Source organism: Schistocerca piceifrons, chromosome 5 (genome assembly GCF_021461385.2).
Source record: "Schistocerca piceifrons isolate TAMUIC-IGC-003096 chromosome 5, iqSchPice1.1, whole genome shotgun sequence".
In the NCBI taxonomy this organism is placed as follows: Eukaryota; Metazoa; Arthropoda; class Insecta; order Orthoptera; family Acrididae; genus Schistocerca; species Schistocerca piceifrons.
The window spans coordinates 391,127,766-391,148,319 of NC_060142.1; the positions used below are offsets into that span (position 1 = coordinate 391,127,766).

A 20,554-nucleotide genomic window follows, 5' to 3' on the forward strand; every position below is an offset into this window, starting at 1 on the left:
AGAAAAACGTGAAAAATGAAACATAGATAGGAAATTCTATATAGGACACGATGAAACATGGAACATCAGTCTGTGTAACTAACAGAGCTAAATGGGCTCAACCATCTCTGCATATACTGTAAACTGTTCTACCTATTAAGGACAACTTGGACATTTGTCTGGTATTTTTTCGTAGTGTCATTTATTGAATACAAATAGAGAAACGTATGGCAACCAAGCTCGCAGACATTTAATGGCGTGCTACGAGATTCGAACCATGCAAGTGATATTTGAAGGTGTGGAAGAATCTCATGTGAGAGTCATAGTGAACAGATGCTCCAGTTACAGAAAGGTACATTGTTGGCATCACAGCTGTGAATACCGTGAAATCCATTTGCACACCTAAATAGGTGAGTGGTGTAACGTAGTTGCGTGTACGTTAATGTACGTAACACAGTGTCTCGACGACGGTTGTATGAATGTAAGAATCCCCCAGGGTCCCAGAATTCGCTTGCTGGGTACGGACTTGGCGAGCCTGTGGTTCCTTAGCTGTGGACTGGTAAGTGTCGCCAGTCCTCTTTTCACCGTAAGCCTTGGGCATGCTTCAGTGGCCACTGCGAACAGTCGTTAGCGGGCAACATCTGGGGAACCTGCCGCACCTCAGTTGTGTAAGGCTTACTTGGGCATGCGAGAGTCTGTGTAGGTGGACATTTATTTCCGTAGCTGCTCGTGGGACCGGGATAGAACCCTCGAAATTCTCTTCTTCTCCTTCCAGCGGGGACGGTGGGCCACTGGTCGGTAAAAAGACCCAGTCAAACAAGATAGCTTATGTAGCCAAACCTCCTGATTGGGAGTTAATTCAAAAAGTTTGTGATCTAGTAACACAACATAAGCTGGTCATCGGAATGTAATTTTAATTGTTGAAAGGAAGGAGGGCAGCTTCGAGAAAGTTTCGCGTTTCTGTATTCAAAAAGTCTTAGAGGGCATCACTGGCACTTTAAAATAAATTAAGGGATTGCATAATGGGGCGTTATTAGTAGAAATACCTTGTTCCCAACAAGTTAAGAACATACAGAAAACGCAATACTTCGGGAATATGCAATCGAAACTGAGGTGCACAGCACCTTGAATTACAGAAAAGGTGTTGTAATGTGCAGGGATCTGGTGGACATTCCCAAGGAGGAACTGAAAGATGAGTGGGCTACAGAAGGCATCATGGATTGCTAAACATCATGAAGAGGGTGGTGTGAACTTTGTATATTCCGACTCCTTTATCCTGACATTTAATAGCACAAAACTTTGTGACCACGTTAAGGCAGGTTTTCTTTGCCTAAGAGTGCAGCCTTTTATTTCCAACCAAACGCACTGCTTCAAATGCCAGCACTTTGGCATACTACTCTTGGGTGTTAGGGAGAAGCGACTTGTGGCAAATGTGGTATGGCTGCCCATGAAGGAGTTGCTTTTCATATCCATTGAAATGTGGAAACTGCTCTGGAGCTCATCCTGTCTGGAGTTGGCAATGCAATGTATGTGTGGAGGAACAGAAGATAACAAGAGCTTTAGACTATGAAGCACATTCCGTATGGTGAGGCTAAAAAGATATATAAAGCCACGCTGCTTGCAACGTTCACTACCTCCTTTGCTTCAGTTCTTAAACAAACAGAGGCTGCTAGTGTCAACACTAACACCTGCATTTGTCAATGCACTTATGCTGCTGCAGTTACTTTGTCACCTGTACCTCCTCCAAGAACTTCAGAAAGGTCATGATTGCCACCATTGCAGACCTCTCAGCCCCTCCAAAGATTCAGTGTGGTACATTGTCCAGTGCCGCCACTACCACAGCCAAAGCTTACACAGGGCAAAAAATCAAAGGTCAAGCTTCCACAATTGACGGAATCAAGAAGAAACTGCCTGATGATATCTACATCATTCTCTCTGACGTCTCCCAAGATTCTTCTGTAGAGCTAATGGACCTTGACGTCAGTCTGGTGCAACCATCTCGCCCCAAGCCTGAACCTCCACTAACTACGCCCTCTCCTCCATGGCAGAAAGACAGGGTGAAAGTGCAACCCCTGTGACAGATGGCTCCCATATTAAAGTGGAACATTAATGGGTTCAGAACACATTTGGAGGAAATGAACGCCCCTTTGCTTGTGTTTGTAGGAAACACATTTTAAAGCCTCCGATGCCCAGATGCTACAGGGCTATATGCTGTAGTGCAGTGATGACCTGACTAGAGAATAGGCCAAGGGAGGGGTCGCTGTGTTTGTAGATAACGTGCACCAACCCTCTGCTCCCCCCCCCCCCCCACCCCCTTTGCTATTGACAGGCAAGAAGCTGTAGTTGAAAATCATGTGTATCGGGGATCACTGTTTGCTCACTTTATTTACTTTTGCTTGATGCAATAGCCCCTGAAGCTCTCACTGTCCTGTGAGGCTCGACCTCTGCTTGTCTTTGGGGATGGGTTTTGGAGAGCCTCATGACGTCTCAAGCACTGTGCATCCTTAACACAGGTACGCCCACTCATTCTGCCCTGCTACTGGGCCATTCTCAGCCATTGACTTCTCTTTCTACTCTCCAGCCCTCTTGGTTTCTGTTCTGTGGGAAGTCATTGAAGACCTTCATTTCAATGACCACTTCCAACTCATCCACCTATTGGAAGGAGGACTACTTGAACAGAAGCCACCAAGATGCTAAGGGCTGAGTGGACACTGTTCATCCATTTGGCTGTGTTTGAACACTGCAAAAGTGCCCAGGAATGGGTGGACCACATCTGGCAAGTGGTCCATTATGCCACTGACTTATCCTGCACTCTTAGGAGACAAACTGTACCTTGGTGAAGTGATGAGTGCATTTCAGCAATACGGGACAGGCATGTTGCTCTTTGATGATTTAAATGTTGCCCAACAAGAGAACAACCTCACAGCCTTTCGAGTCATGCGAGCCAAGGCTCGACGCGCAATTAAGGCTAGCAATAAAAGGTCATGGCAAATGTCCTGGACTCCATCAGTCGTTCCACTACAAAAGTATGGGAAGCTATCAAGAAGATTTCCGGTAAAGGTAGTCCATTACCTGTAGCAGCGTTGTTGGATCGGGAATGTCTCCAAACGACACATGAAGACATTGCACAGACGATGGCAGAGCATTTTGCACTGACTACTGCCACTGCCACTCAGGATCCAGTGTACCGTCGTTAGCATGCCACCATGGTATGAGGTGAGTTAAACTTCAGATCTAACAATTCAGAGTCCTATAACTGCCCATTCTCTATGAGGGAGCTGGATTCGACACTATCTGCAGCTTGTGATACTGTACCCAGTCACGACCAAATCCGATACAGTATGCTGCGGAACTTGAAACCAATGTCCAAGTAAATCCTATTACAATGTTTTAACTTGATACTTTCCCAGGTCGCGGAGGGAGGCGATTTTGGTACTCAAACCAGGAAAGGACCGAACATGTCCAAGTAGTTACCAGAGCATTGCCTTAACAAGCTGTGTGGGAGAGACATTGGAGAGAATGGTTAACAGTTGCCTGGTCTGGATATTGGAGACCAGGAAGCTCTTAAGTCGCTTCCAATGTGGAGTCAGGAGGTTTCGATCTACTGTCGACAACCTGAGCTTGTGGTAGAGACGGCTCATCAGCAGGCTTTCCTACGTAAACAGCATTCTGTAGATATACTTTTCATATCAGTATTACGTACAATACAACTTGGAGACACCTACAGCCAGTGGAGCTTCCGTAGCCATCTCCCCATCTTTATTCAGTCCTTTTCATCAAAGCACTTTTTTGGCTCCGAGTTGGTGATGTGCTGTCGAATACTTTCGAGCAGGAGATTGGTGTTGCACAGGGCAGTGTTTTAAGCGTTACCGTCTTTGCCAAAGCCATCAGCAGTTTCATGTCTACAGTAAGGAGTCCTGTACAATGCTCCCTATTTGTGGACGATTTTTCAGTTTTCTGTTCCTCCTCCAGTATTGCGATCTCAGTTTAAACTTACATTGAATTAGCTGGAGGAATGAGTTGCACAGACTGGCTTTACGTTTTCTGTGGAGAAATGTGTGTGTATGTGTTCATTTTAATCGTCCATGTCGTATTTTTTTTAAACTTACGTACGTATGTGAAGCACCATTGTTCCTTTTAAGACTCTGTGCGGTTTTTGGGCCTCATTTTTTACTCCAAGCTGACGTAGGTAGCACACCTGAAAGACCTGAAGACAAGGGCACAGGAGGCACTGCAGTATTGTAGCCACAGGTCAGTGGGGGACTTCATTTGATTACGCTTGCACTATGTGTGCACAGTGTATGGGTCAGTGAGGCCTTCATACTTGAAAGTCATTGATGCTGTCCACCATGAGGGGATGAGACTAGCCACAGGCACTTACAGGACCAGCCCTATACCGAGTCTCTGTGCTGAGACTGTTATACTGCCACTTACCATCCAGCGGCAGCTTCTCATGGTGCATCTGGCGTTTTAGCTCCTCGTTACTCCCATTTCCCGAGCATACGATACCGTTCTTGTACAGCTGTGGAACACCTCTTTACGAACTGTCCATGGGCAGCAAGGCCATTTGGGATCCATGCAAAAGGTGTGTTGGAGTCCCTTGATGTGTGGCTTATACAGACTCAAGTCTGGGATTTTAACCATCTGTCACCCTGGTTACTACAGAGGCCCAGAGTAATTTTGTATTTAGCGCAGTACGTGAGAGACTGCACTTCTATTTCTGTTTTTAATGCGACATTTTTCGACATTTTAAATGAGCATCAAAAGTATTTAGCTGTCTTCATGGATGGGTCTAAACAGGAGGACTCTGTTGGTTGCTCTGTTGTTTTCCCCGATCATGTCTTCTAGATTCAGTTGCCTCCAGAGTTCCCTGTATTTGGCGCAATCTGGAGGGCGCTGGATCAGATGAGATGTGCCAGACTAGCTAAATCCCTTGTCTGTTTCGGCCCCCTGAGTGCCCTTCAGTCTTTGAAAACCTTGTATCCAACTGATAAAGTTGTTCAGGATATATAGGTTGTCCTCCAGCTACAAATGGTGGGGAAGGAGGTGTCCTTCTGCTAGGTGCCAAGGCATACGAGTATTGCAGGGAACAAAAGGGCAGATGTAGCAGCCAAGGAGGCGTGTCTTGATCATCGGTTAGTGCAGTGTTCCATCCCTCTGCATGCTCTTTCCTCGCTGTTGAGATGTAGAGCATTGCGTCAATGGTAAGATGAGTGTCTGGAAGTGGCTGATAAGCTCTGTCTAGTAAAGCCCACTACGCGGCTGCTGCCTGCTTACTCGTCTTCGCATAGGCCACAGTCATCTTATATGTGGCTTCTTGCTCTGGCGAGAGGATCCTCCAACGTGTGATGCTTGTGCTGTACAGGAAAATGTGAGCCACATTTTACTAGAGTGTGTTTTATTTGTGGACCAGAGGGCAGTGGCAGATTTGCCAGCAGGTCTGCCCTCTCTTTTAAGTGGCGTTGAAGTGAATGAGGTCAGAGTTTTTAAGATTTTGTGTTATGTTCAACTTGTTTCCAAAAATTTTATGGAGACATTCTTCATGTGTTAACAAGGTGACTAACTCACCCATGTTTTTTGTAAGTGGTCTGCCAGTCACATTTCTCGTGTGCTTTTCTTTAAGCTCTTCTGTGGTTCTACCTCAAAAATGGTTCAAATGGCTCTGAGCACTATGGGACTTAACATCTAAGGTCATCAGTCCCCTAGAACTTAGAACGACTTAAACCTAACTAACCTAAGGACATCACACAACACCCAGTCATCACGAGGCAGAGAAAATCCCTGACCCCGCCGGGAATCGAACCCGGGAACCCGGGCGCGGGAAGCGAGAACGCTACCGCACGACCACGAGCTGCGGACAGGTTCTACCTCAGTTTTAATCCAGGAATAGCACCTTTCATCGTTCTCCATTCTATTAAGACTTGTGAGAGCGCCTGATTGTGTGGGTCAGTGCGAATGAAGTGAGAGAATGAATGACTGACAAGGGGAGGCCGCCAATTGTGAAATTCAGATTCGATTCATACTGCGCATAATAAAAGCTCATGGCCAGAGGTGTAATGTGGCAAAGCACAAAGATGCACTTCTCAGCCGTTGTCGTCGAGAAAATCGACAGTTCAAAGAAACCGTTGCGGTGAAATACTCTCCACGATTAATAATTTTCTACATCGTCGTGGCGCAGCGGTAAGCGCTCGGGTTCGTAATCCCAAGGTCGCCGGATCGAATCTCGCGCCATGCAACTTTTTTTTATTATTTGTTTTTTGTAATTGAAATGTATACACAAACACACACACACACACACACACACACACACACACACACACACATATATATATATATATATATATATATATATATATATATATATATATGTCAAAGGCTGTCCTGGTAACCCGACATGACATGAACAAGGTGACGCATTCGTATACGGCACAATATTCAATCACGATGTCTGGACGAGTCTTGCTTCTTGTTTTCGTATCCCTCAAAGAGTCCACAGGTACGTTTGGACCCACAGTACAGAAGACAGTCGACGAGTACGCCAAGAAGTATACCAACGTTGTTATTATATCCTCCAAATCCGGTAAACTAACAACGGGTTTGTTCATGGACTTCTTGCGTAATGCTTTGCAACCATACGTACAAAAGAAAGAATTTCTCCTTCTGATCGACTCTTGGGGTGGGCAAACGAACCCGTCGTTATACGATGAGATGTTCCAGGACGATAAGAAGTTACCAACGTGCACTATAAAAGTCATTACTCCAATGTGTACTGCTCTCGTCCAGCCGTGTGACGTGTATTTTTACCGGCAGGCAAAAAATTTGATCAAGCGCCTTCAAAATTGTGCTTTTTTAATCGAACGAAACCGTGACATCAACTCCAAAGACGATTGTATAAAAATCCAATCCATCGTCCACCACAAATTGTCTTCTCCGATTTTTGCCGATATGATACGATATGCGTGGTATGTATCAAACTGACGAACGATGGAACAATTTTTCAGAATGTCAATCAGGTGTGTTTCCCAACAGATAATTTAAAAAAACAATTGTTCTTGTAAAAACGCATCGTTTATCAGATGTGCTCGATGTCGTGCTGTTTTCTGCTTTCCATGTTTCTATGATAACTATCACTCTGGTTCGTGCGATACTCCAGCTACTTCTGGTCACTAATTGTTAATTATGTGCCGGCCGAAGTGGCCGTGCGGTTAAAGGCGCTGCAGTCTGGAACCGCAAGACCGCTACGGTCGCAGGTTCGAATCCTGCCTCGGGCATGTATGTTTGTGGTGTCCTTAGGTTAGTTAGGTTTAACTAGTTCTAAGTTCTAGGGGCTAATGACCTCAGCAGTTGAGTCCCATAGTGCTCAGAGCCATTTGTTAATTATGTGCGAGTGTATACCGAACTTTTCAATAAATTGCATCCACATGAATATTATTTGTGATATTGTGTTTTATTTCAAGTATTATTTTTGCACGACAAACGACTATCAACAACTTATTATATGCATAATTGTGTGTATACATTTGAATTACAAAAGCAAATAATAAAAAAAAGTTGCATGGCGCGAGATTCGATTCGGCGACCTTCGGATTACGAACCCGAGCGCTTACCGCTGCGCCACGACGCTGTAGAAAATTATTAATCGTAGAGAGTATTTCACCGCAACGGTTTCTTTTAACTGTCGATTTTCTCGACAACGGCTGAGAAGTGCATCTTGGTGCTTTGCCACATTATACCTCTGGCCATGAGCTTTTATTATGCGCTGTATGAATCGAATCTGAATTTCACAATTGGCGGCCTCCCCTTCTGAGTGAGTGAGTGAGTGTCATTTAATAGGTTTCCCCTTCATTGTGTGATAACGATTTTAGACATTTTGTTTACATTCGTTTCTTTTCATGTGTGTAAGGGTGCTGATAACCTCGGCGTTGAGTGCTCGTAAGCTCCAAACACACACAAACACACTGAATGTAAGAAAGTAATAAATAGCCCGTACAGTCTCACATGTTTTTAAACTGACGTCAGTGTTTTTTAAATGTGATGGCCCTCTTTCGCCATGCTGTGTACCCTCAAGCTGTTTTGATCTTGTTCCAGATTCCTGTTACTTGCCTGCTGTCTTCTTCATTTCAGCGCAACTGCTGCGCTTCACGTTGACGACGGTTTGCATTATATATAGCCTGATCAAGAGGATCAGGACATCCATTTGTGCACATTAATATTGGGTGTATACACCTTTCGTCTTTGTGAGGCCTTCATTCTGTTGTAGACACTTTCAGTGAAGTGTGTGAATGTTTTTGGAGGGATGGCAGCCAAGTCTTCCTCAACAGCTGAAACCAGAGAAGACAGTGACATTGGTCTCTGGAGTCTGGAGCAATGTATACGTTACAACTCATCATGAAGTTATTCCGCTGAGTTCAGGTCGGGACTGTGAGCAGGTCAGTCCATTTCTGGAGTTATTGTTCACAAACCATTCCCTCACAGATGGTGCTTCATGACAGGTGCAGTCAGTCATTGTTTTCGAACTGGTCACCTATTGTATGCAGTACGTAATTTTGTAAAATATGTTCATATCGTAACGCATTTAGCATTTTTCTTAAGAACAATAAGGGGACTGTTATCTAAATATGAGAAACACCCCCATAGCATAACACCATCTCTTTGGTATCTCATTGTTAGCACTACACATGACAGGCATTTTTCCCCAGGCATTTGCCAAAACCAAACCCTTCCGTCGGATTGCCACACTCTAAATCATTCGTTTCCAGCCATTCACTGTCCAGTGTTGTCGCTCTTTACACTATCTCTAGCATCACTTAGCAGTGGTTACGGGACTGTATGTGACAGATGAGGAGATACTCAACCATTGTACTCCAATCTCTTTAACTCCCTATCCAGAATTATTGTGCTGACTGATCTTCTGGAAGCACTTTCGAACTGACTTGTGATTCCTTCTGCTGAATTTATGCGATTTTTTACAACCATTTTCCGCAATGCTCGACGATACCTGTCCATCAGTGCATGCATTCTGCCTGGTCTTGGTTTAACTGTGGTTGTTCCTACGCGTTTTCAATTCACAATTACATCACCAACAGTCTGCTTGGGAAGCTTTAGAAGGGTTGACGTGTAGCTGACGGATTCACTGACGGATTCAGGTGACATCCAGTGTCTAGTCACCTTCTTAGTCTTAACCTATTCTGCTGTTACTATTGCTCTACTTAAAACACGATACTTAGTGGATCCTTTGATATTGGCGTGTCTGTCTGCCGTGACTTCTAGTGATCAGTACCACATTACACAGGGGTGACCTGTTACTTTTGATCGGTTATAACTAGACATGCCCTTGTGATTCTCGCATGCCATTATCCTTCAACTATAGTTTTCAGCACAACTCATCTGTGATGATTATCCAACCGAGAAAGAAGTGGAGCCCCTCCACAACCGGACTAGTATGGTGACCATCACAAAACGTTCTGCTGTCATCTCTACGAAAGGTCACCACCCACTCGAGTGGGTGGAATCGCCATAAAATGGTCCCTTCGCGGTTGTTGTACACAAAAACGTTTGATGGTTGCGAATTTAAGGTCAAAAGGAGAAATTGGCCGCGGAATGTAGTGGGAAAATATCCTCTGTGTCTGTAGTGATGAATGGTAGAGGTGTTGGTGGTATCATACTACTAACAGTAACAGGATTGTTAGTAGTTTGTCGCTTGGCACCGACGATGGCTTCTGGCCCTACCACCGTTGTCTCGATCCTGTAACATGCCAAGGTCTTCTTCAGAGTGGTCAGTTTGATTATAAATCAGCCACTCAGTGTAAATTTTCGTATGGGGTTTATTTGTGATTTGTGTGTTGTCACCTTCCCTGTAGGAACCATTTTATTGTACTACAGGAGTTCACCGACCTCTTGTTCAGTGTGTTTGTCAGTTGGAACTAGTCATAGGTCATCGGCTATCCCTGCTAAAGAGCGGTTTGGTCTGTTGTAGCTGTGATCTTAATTTTTCTAGTTTAGAACGAAGAGATTAATCGAATTTCTTAAATTCCTGTACAGTCATGCTGCTAATTTCTTGATCACCTCCATGCTGGTGTCGAGACAGACTTCATTGTGCAGGTCCATGGTGCGTGTGTGTAATGGAGCATTGCTTATGACTTGTAAAACCTTGTTGTTTACAACCTGCAGATGTATTGAAGCTGCTTATCCACAGACTGGATCAACGTATATCATTATGTCAACCATTTTGTCTTTTCGTTTCATTTCTTTCTTTATTAGACAATTTTTTTTCATTCTCTCGTAGTAGGGCGGCTAAACTTCGCCTATCAACCCATCAGCCTGACGTAACACCATATATCAAAGATCATTACTATATGGGAATGCAGTCTTTGTCGGCCAATTTCATTGACGAGATCTTCTCGGGTTATCAGTCGAGTCGCGTGATCGCAACAATTCGACGACTTTCCTACTAAACATTTCCAGGGGAAGTGTCGCGTTCATGTTCGTTTCGTTCCTTTGCAGCCTTTCGATCGCTGACTTTTTGCCGAGGACCCAATGACCGGGCCAGTCGCCTGCCTCCGGACGAGATCTCGCAGCCGATGGTGGGGTGGACTCTGGTGGGGTGGAGGGGGTCTGGACGTTGAGTATTGGTGCTGCCGGTCTATTCTGTTCGCTATCTTCGCCGCTTTCACATCACAGCGTTTTATACGTATTTTTGCCAACGCCTCGTTCCACGCAAAGCTCTATTGTAAATCGCTGTTCCGGTTGACAATGTCGTAGTGTATTCCGCTCAACGGCTAAAATCAAGAATATGTTTGAGTCAGTCAAATCTCAAATAGAGCTATGGTCACCTGCTGTCTACAGCATCAGTTGTGAATGTGGCGTGCAGGACATCGGCCAGACGTAGCGGTGCGTCTCGCAGATGTGTGCAGAACATGTGAGGAACTTTTGTCTAGGCAGATTGACAAGTCTGCAGTGGCAGAACACAGCGACGGCAGGGCCACATGTTTGTTTGTGAACAGACGAAGGTGCTGTTTCGCGCCAGCAGGTTCTGCGATTCGGTCATAAAAGTGGCAGTGGAAATAGGAGTACATGACGTACTTGTTAACTGAGCTCTGCGATGCATGTAGAGTTAGCAAAAATACTTCTGGAACGCCCCTATGTAACAGCGAGGCGCAGAGTCAAATCTCGACACGTGCCCCCCCCCCCCCCCCCCCGATACCTCCGTGGTGTCCTCACCACCAACTGTGACTTCTGTTCAAACGACTGGCCCACCAACTAGACCCTCAGCGCAGAAGTTAGTGATCCAGGGACTATAACGGAACACTTTGCATGGATATGACAAGTAGGAATTTCGTCGTCTGTATATCGTCAGTTAGCACTCATTTCATTCCGTTAAGCGCCTCACTCAATTCCTTTTCACTTTCGGCGACCGCCACTGTGAGATCAGTGAAATGTGTGTTGCTAATTTTTTATCTGTTAAAAGCAACTCCCACATCTAGGTACTCCTGTATTTCACTTTTAAGACTTCTATGATTAAAAATATTTTGATATGTTGCAGGGTGGATCTCAACCGAATTCTCGACCTCAGAGCCTACAGCACTGGCGGCAACGATGAAAGGTTAGCGAAGTTCTGTTTCTTTTTGACAATGGTCACGGTCATCATCTCTGCTTCACCTCCCCTTTATCTTTCCTTTTACTGAAATATGTGTGATTGTTTTCTGCTTTTAGGCTGTTTCTGTCCATTTCACGCTCTGTTTATTTTGATTTATGTATTGTATTATTAATTTTAATAGTTTTAGTATCACTTTTAAGGTTACATCATCAAGTAGCTTACTTGCTTCAGCGACTGCCACTTAGAACTTACTACAGGATATAAATGAAAAAAAAAAGATTTTATACGTGATGTTGGTATTTAATGTAGACCTTTCTGGACGACAGGTTATAGGAGCGATTTTAATTAGAACTAATGTTACGAAGGTGACGTTAGAAATAACTGAACATTTCTAACAGTGTACTGTACTTACATTAACAGCTAAAAGCAAAGTCACTAAAATGAATATCTTCGACAGTGTGACAATCTCTGCAGGCTCCATGACGAGTCCATCATCGCTACAAAAGTGATGATGAAACCATTCATCATACGAAAAAGATGACGTTGATGCAATTATGTACTCCAGGAATTCGTCATTTATCTTTTATAGCAAGTTGACATCGTGTATGTTGGCCACATGGAAAGTGTAGGCATTGAACTGCTTAGACTCAATTCACACAGAAATGGCGTGGTGCGGACGCCTGGCGGCAGCGAGTCAGGGACATGGCGCGGATGGGACGTGAGCACTTCACACTGGCGTGGTGCTGTGAGAGAGGCGCGGGACGACTATACTACAAATGGGTTACAATATGTCGTCTTCATCACATGAAGCATCCTATGTTCTTAAATACACGAACTGTAAACTGGCCTGCGACTACATTTTCCACTGCATGCTTTTCAAAATATACCCGGTGGTTTACTTATTTGGGAAGTATCACAATGATTATGGGCGATAACGAAAATAAAACCAGTTCATTATCGAGCTGTGATGTCGGACTGTAAGCTGTCAAAAAATCCTTTTTTATATTTTTTATTTTATTTGTGTATTAATTTTTTCCCGTATAATTTCCTGAAAATCGAATGAGAAAGACTCCATAGCGGAGAGCTGTCTTGAATCCTAATACTGCGGTTTTTGTTAACTCGAAAATTTGAAGTTTCACTGAGAAACTCTCTCCAGAAATGGGTGTAGCTTTGCTTCATCTCCATTAAACAATATTTTTAGAGGCACATCACATGACTTCAAGTTAATGGAAACAGCAGCACGCCAGTTGGACGTCTCCGCCACTCGTGGCGAGAAAGGGAAATGGTATGGACCACAAAGTGACGTGTCCACTCCACGCCATCTCTGTGTGACTTGCTGCGTTTGTTGACATGGAGGTGTCGCGGAAGAGCGCCACCTCTCCGCCAGACGTCTGCGCCACGCCATTTCAGTGTGACTTTGGCCTTACACGCTACTAAGAGACCGATGGCCAACCGATTAGGTCCTGTAAAACAATTACCGTAATATACCTACTACCATTTGAAATGGAGAAGACTCTATTTGATGTTTACCACAGTTTTATGGTCACCCGTTGTTCTTTCGGTGAAACAAGGCTAAGGATGATGCGGAAATTTTAAGAAACGTGCTTCGGTTATTGTTGCCTTGTCTCAAGGTATTTGTGCCTGAATGTGTATTGCTGCTTCTGTTCAGACGAAGTTTGACAAATGTTCGCATGCACTTAAATATCTTCTATATGGTGTCTGCTTATGCTTTCGCAACATTACTGTGCGTTTATGATAAGATGGACAGTAGAGAATATGGTATATATTTTCATCCGTGAGTTAAGCTCACGGAAGTAAATACTGCCCTGCGTGCATAAATGCCGCAGAATTCCTCTGGAAATAATTCCAGAGTTTTGTGCATCCATTCTGCGGCAGGTCACAGCGGCATCTCACGCTAAATAGGATCTAAAATGTTTATTCAGATTGACTAGTATCTGATAATTACCTTTGTAAAATGGTTCAGTATCCTTGGTTAAGATGGTCTACACAAATAAAGATTGAGACAGTCCCGCAGAAAGAAACTAGTAACAAAAACAATAAACATCAGGACAGACTGTAGCAACGAATAATCGTATTACAGCAGCACAAGTCGCAGAGTGAACATTTGGGAGAATCTTTTTCGAACAAAAATTCCGACGAAAGAACACCACCCCATAGTCTTTTACTGACCTGCAGTGTTCATACGCCTGACTACCAAAACAATATCCCAGGACTGAAGGTGGTGCGGAGAGTATAAAACATCGTGTGCTGTTAACTTCCAAAGGTTAATTATGGTGGTTCACGTAATCGTTTCGTATTGCTTAGTGTATACTAAATAAAAACTCAAAAGAATGCTTCCCGCGTCATAATTTTAGCGATTCTACTAAACGCGTTACACGTGCCTTCTCAATACGTAACCATCGCCCCCTCGGAATCACCCATTAGGGAAAACAAAATCAGAAGCGTTGAGTAGATTACCTTCTACTTGAGGCTGCAATACCGAATCCCAGGACTTTTAAGCACTATTGACGCCTTCTGCGAAAACTTTACCGTCTGGACGATAAACATATAAACTGATTTCTGTTTCGTTTTCTTATAGTCCATGTTGTTGTTGTTGTGGTCTTCAGTCCTGAGACTGGTTTGATGCAGCTCTCCATGCTACCCCATCCTGTGCAAGCTTCTTCATCTCCCAGTACTTACTGCAACCCACATCCTTCTGAATCTGTTTAGTTATTCATCTCTTGGTCTCCCCCTACGATTTTTACCCGCCACGCTGCCCTCCAATGCTAAATTTGTGATCCCTTGGTGCCTCAGAACATGTCCTACTAATCGGTCCCTTCTTTTTGTCAAGTTGTGCCACATACTCCTCCCCAATTCTATTCAATACTTCATCATTAGTTATGTGATCTACCCATCTAATCTTCAGCATTATTCTGTAGCACCACATTTCAAAATGCCTCTGAGCACTATGGGACTTAACTGCTGTGGTCATCAGTCTCCTGGAACTTAGAACTACTTAAACCTAACCAACCTAAGGACATCACACACATCCATGCCCGAGGCAGGATTCGAACCTGCGACCGTAGCGGTCACGCGGTTCCAGACTGAAGCGCCTTTAACCGCACGACCACACCGGCCGGCACACCACATTTCCAAAGCTTCTATTCTCTTCTTGTCCAAACTATTTATAGTCCATGTTTCACTTCCATATATGGCTACACTCCATACAAATACTTTCAGAAACGACTTCCTGACACTTAAATCAATACTTGATATTAACAAATTTCTCTTCTTCAGAAACGCTTTACTTGCCATTGCCAGTCTACATTTTATATCCTCTCTACTTCGACCATCATCAGTTATTTTGCTCCCCAAATAGCAAAACTCCTTTACTACTTTAAGTGTCTCATTTCCTAATCTAATTCCCTCAGCATCACCCGACTTAATTCGACTACATTCCATTATCCTCGTTTTGCTTTTGTTGATGTTCAGCTTATATCTTCCTTTCAAGACACTGTCCATTCCGTTCAACTGTTCTTCCAAGTCCTTTGCTGTCTCTGATAGAATTACAATGTCATCGGCGAACCTCAGCGTTTTTAATACCTACTCCGAATTTTTCTTTTGTTTCCTTTACTGCTTGCTCAATATAGAGATTGAATAACATCGGGGAGAGGCTACAACCCTGTCTCACTCCCTTCCCAACCACTGCTTCCCTTTCATGTTCCTTGACTCTTATAAGTGCCATCTGGTTTCTGTACAAATTGTAAATAGCCTTTCGCTCCCTGTATTTTACCCCTGCCATCTTTAGAATTTGAAAGAGAGTATTCCAGTCAACATTGTCAAAAACTTTCTGTAAGTCTACAAATGCTAGCAATGTAGGTTTGTCTTTCCTAATCTTTCTTCTAAGATAAGTCGTAAGGTCAGTATTGCCTCACGTGTTCCAACATTTCTGCGGAATCCAAACTGATCTTCCCCGAGGTCGGCTTCTACTAGTTTTTCCATTCGTCTGTAAAGAATTCGCGTTAGTATTTTGCAGTGTGACTTATTAAACTGATAGTTCGGTAATTTTCACATCTGTCAACACCTGGTTTCTTTGGGATTGGAATTATTATATTCTTCTTGAAGTCTGAGGGTATTTCGCCTGTCTCATACATCTTGCTCACCAGATGGTAGAGTTTTGTCAGGACTGGCTCTCCCAAGGCCATCAGTAGTTCTAATGGAATGTTGTCTACTCCCGGGGCCTTGTTTCGACTCAGGTCTTTCAGTGCTCTGTCAAACTCTTCACGCAGTATCGTATCTCCCATTTCATCTTCATCTACATCATCTTCCATTTCCATAACACTGTCCTCAAGTACATCGCCCTTGTATAGACCCTCTAGATACTCCTTCCACCTTTCTGCTTTCCCTTCTTTGCTTAGAACTGGATTTCCATCTGAGCTCTTGATATTCATACAAGTGGTTCTCTTTTCTCCAAAGGTCTCTTTAATTTTCCTGTAGGCAGTATCTATCTTACCCCTAGTGAGATAAGCCTCTACATCCTTACATTTGTCCTCTAGCCATCCCTGCTTAGCCATTTTGCACTTCCTGTCGATCTCATGTTTGAGACGTCTGTATTCCTTTTTGCCTGCTTCATTTACTGCATTTTTATATTTTCTCCTTTCGTTAATTAAGTTCAATATTTCTTCTGTTACCCAAAGAGTTCTACTAGCCCTCGTCTTTTTACCTACTTGAACCTCTGCTGCCTTCACTACTTCATTCCTCAGAGCTACCCATTCTTCTTCTACTGTACTTCTTTCCCCCATTCCTGTCAATTGTTCCCTTATGCTCTCCATGAAACTGTGTACAACTTTGGTTCTTTCTGTTTATCCAGGTCCCATCTCCTTAAATTCCCACCTTTTTGCAGTTTCTTCAGTTTTAATATACAGTTCATAACCAATATATTGTGTCAGAGTCCACATCTGCCCCTGGAAATGTCTTACAACTTAAAACCTGGTTCCTAAATCTCTGTCTTACCATTATATAATCTATCTGATACCTTCTAGTATCTCCAGGATTCTTTCTTGTATACAACCTTCTTTCATGATTCTTCAACCAAGTGTTAGCTATGATTAAGTTATGCTCTGTGCAAAACTCTACCAGACGGCTTCCTCTTTCATTTCTTAGCCCCAATCCATATTCACCTACTATGTTTCCTTCTCTCCCTTTTCCTACTCTCTTATTCCAGTCACCCATGACTATTAAATTTTCGTCTCCGTTCACTACCTGAATAATTTCTTTTATCTCATCATACATTTCTTCAATTCCTTCATCATCTGCAGAGCTAGTTGGCATATAAACTTGTACTACTGTAGTAGGCGTGGGCTTCGTGTCTATCTTGGCCACAATAATGCGTTCACTATACTGTTTGTAGTAGCTTACCCGTACTCCTATTTTTTTTATTCATTATTAAACCTACTTCTGCATTACCCCTAGTTGATTTTGTATTTATAACCCTGTATTCACCTGACCAAAAGTCTTGTTCCTCCTGCCACCGAACTTCACTAATTCCCACTACATCTAACTTTAACCTATCCATTTCCCTTTTTAAATTTTCTAATCTACCTGCCCGGTTAAGGGATCTGACATTCCACGCTCCGATCCGTAGAACGCCAGTTTTCTTTTTTCTTATAACGACGTCCTCTTGAGTAGTCCCCGCCCGGAGATCCGAATGGGGGACTATCTAACCTCCGGAATATTTTACCCAAGAGGACGCCATCATCATTTATCCATACAGTAAAGCTGCATGCCCTCCGAAAAAATTACGGCCGTAGTTTGCCCTTGCTTTCAGCCGTTCACAGTACCAGCACAGCAAGGCCGTTTTGGTTAATGTTGTAAGACCAGGTCAGTCAATCATCCAGACTGTTGCCCCTGCAACTACTGAAAAGGCTGCTGCCCCTCTTCGGGAACCACACGTTTGTCTGGCCTCTCAACAGATACCCCTCCGTTGTGGTTGCACCTACGGTACGGCCATCTGTATCCCTGAGGCACGCAAGCCTCCCCACCAACGGCAAGGTCCATGGTTCATGGGGAAGTATAGTCCATTTTATGATATTTTTCTGGTTCTGTTTTATTCTTAAAGAACAAGATATCTTATAAACACAAGAGCAATTAGCCCAATTCTTTCCTTGAAATTTAAAACTTTTCCCCTTCTGCATCCACCATGGCGTCCAAAAGTAAAGCAACAAACCGTTATTTCCTCGTCCTGTGTCTAATTCACGATAGAATAATACGGACTTTGAACAGATGTCCGTACGATCGTCGTGTTCTGTACGGAAGCTGGCATTCCGGTCAACGAACAACCACGCCAGCGATGACGTCGGGACGCGTATCAAACAGGATAGTGTTTTCCTGGTGGTCCCTCATCCACAATCGCTGTGTACACAGTCAAAGACGGTGCAGTATGGCACAGAGAAGACGCCTACCGGACTATGCGGTGGAAAGCCATAGGATGAATGGAAGCAGGACAGTCGCAAACCGATGTGGCGACGGTTTATGGAGACCGAAACTGCATACCGAAAACAAGAACAGGGCCGACCTCGTGTCACACCAGAAAAAGAGGACCGTTATTTGGCTGTGAGCGCACGATGGTACCGCCTTAGTATTGCACGGTTAACATGCCACCTGGACGGTCGAACAGTGGGCTAATGTACTTTTCATAGGTGAGTCCCGATTTGGTCAGGAGAGCGATTCTCGACGGATTCGCATCTGGAGGGAACGTGAAACACGATTTCGGGACCCAGACATCGTAGAAACAGACCGATATCGAGGAGGGTCCCTAATGGTATGGGCAGTGATTATATTGACCAGTTGAACATCTTTTCATGAAATTGTACAGGTGAATGGACAAGGTTAAACTGCTGTCAGGTATTCTGACTAGATCTTGGGAACGCACGTGCGGATTTTGCGCAGTGCTGTGGACTCACATTTGATACTGATGGACGATAATGCTCGACCTCATAGAGCACGGCTGGTTGGTGTTTTCTTGGAAGCAGAAGATATTGCACGCATGGCGTGGTCTGCTCGCTCTCCCCATTTGAAACCCATAGAGCACGTCTGGGATGCACTAGGGAGACAGGCTGCGTTACGTCAGCATCCATAGCGCCACTCTCCAAGACTTTCGAGCAGCTCTGCATAAAGAATGGGCGTTATTGCCTCAACGAGAGATTTATGACATCATTCACCGTATGTCCCGTCGTTGTCAGGCCTGTACTGCTGCCAGAGGTGGTCACACCCCATACTGAGCACATTGACCAGTTGTCGGTATGTATGTGCAGGTCTGTTAGGTTGAAAAACACGAACATTTTTGCCTACCATTATGCATGTTGCAATTGTTTAAGTTATGTATTCTTTACATTGTTGTTTCTATTTTACTATCACCTGTTTATAATGTTTCGTTGGAAAATAAACGCAACCTTGCACAGTTTCCGTTTGTTGCTTTAATTTTTGTCACCAGCGTATATTCCGTAAATTGTCTTAGAGAGATAATTTCCGCTGTATGAAATTATATTGATTATTTGCGCTTCATTGAACGCAAATAAGCGTCAGATGAAAGACTGCTTATATACCTGTATTGGATCAGCTCTTTGTCCAAATGTTATTTGCACTGTCTCTGTGGGAGCATTTGTAAGGGAGTTTCAAGAGATCTGCGTGTCACCCTCCCCTCCCATCATCCTCTCACCTTAACCGGGCTCTCTGCAGCCATTCTTACACGGAACGTGGCAGTTAATTTGGGTCCGGGTGCGGCTTTCAACGTTGATGGTGAACATCACACGGGAAGTGCCCACCAACATGATCTGCGACCGCAGTGTTCTCTAGCAACAGTTATCGACTACATCTAGCGTGCACTTAAAATTCATTTCCGAAACTGGACACGCATGGAGTAACTGCTTTAACCTGTTTGGCGGTTATCCAAGATGCGCGCAAAAAATCCCGAAAATGACCGTGGAAGCGTCATTAGATTCTGCGACACCTAACAAGCCGAAAAGATGTTTCGTCCTACACAAAATTTTTTTCAAAAACACATTTGAATAAGCATTTGAAAGAAGTAAAATTTTGTGTCTCTGTAGATATCAATAGTTCCCCGATTTGAGAAAGCAGTACATGTAGGTTGGGTTACGATATGCGTAGTAAGTGTGCCGGCAACGAGGAAATAGTACACTATGTGATCAAAAGTATGCGGCCACTCTATGTGAAGCGGAATTGGCCACTAGGTGTCACGAGAGGTGGACCCGCCGATGCAAAAGGAGACGGGGAGTATTGTGTATCTGTAGCAACGCAGGAACAGCAGAATGGATCGGTTAGGCGAGCTCAGTCACTTCGAACGTGGACTAGTCATTGGTTGTCACAGATCCATCCGTGACATTCCAACCCCTCCAAAGCTGCATAAGTCGACTGTTAGTGATGTGACTGAAAACGCATAGGAAAAGCCATAGTTAAACCAAGACCAGGCGGACTTCATGTGGACCTACAGACGGACGGGGACTATCGAGCATTGCGGAGGTTGGTTGTAAAAAATCGCATGAAATATGAGGAAGGAATCACTCGTTAGCTCCAAAGTGCTACCAGTAGTCAAGCTAGCACAGTGACTGTACCTAGGGAATTAAAATGAATAGGATACAATGGTCGAGCTGCTCCTCATGAACCATATATTTCTGTAGTCAGTGCGAAGCCAAGTTTGAGGTAGTATAAAGCGCGACCACAGAGGACATTAAATGACTATAAACCAGTGATTTGAGTTGATGAATCACGTTACACACTGTGGCAGTCGGTTAGAGGGGTTGGGGTTGGGATCGCCTTGAGAACGTTATCTACTGTCTTGTATAGTACCAATAGACTAATGAAGTAGGGAGGAAGTGATGCTACGGTATCGGGATGTGTTTCATGTTTAGGCTTTATTCCCCTTATTGCGCTTAAGAAAAAGGTAAATGCGGAAAGAGATGA

At 43.9% G+C, this 20,554-nt stretch overlaps 1 protein-coding gene across 5 annotated transcripts in view; it reads left to right on the forward strand.

The window, feature by feature from the left end:
- Window positions 1–20,554, forward strand: part of LOC124798621 (COBW domain-containing protein 1-like) — a 524,248-nt gene that overhangs the window by 328,524 nt on the left and 175,170 nt on the right. For all 5 annotated transcript variants that reach the window (XM_047262102.1, XM_047262099.1, XM_047262097.1 and 2 more), the window contains one exon: window positions 11,522–11,581. In XM_047262102.1, coding sequence (XP_047118058.1) covers window positions 11,522–11,581 — 60 coding nt within the window. The remainder of the gene's footprint in view (window positions 1–11,521; window positions 11,582–20,554) is intronic.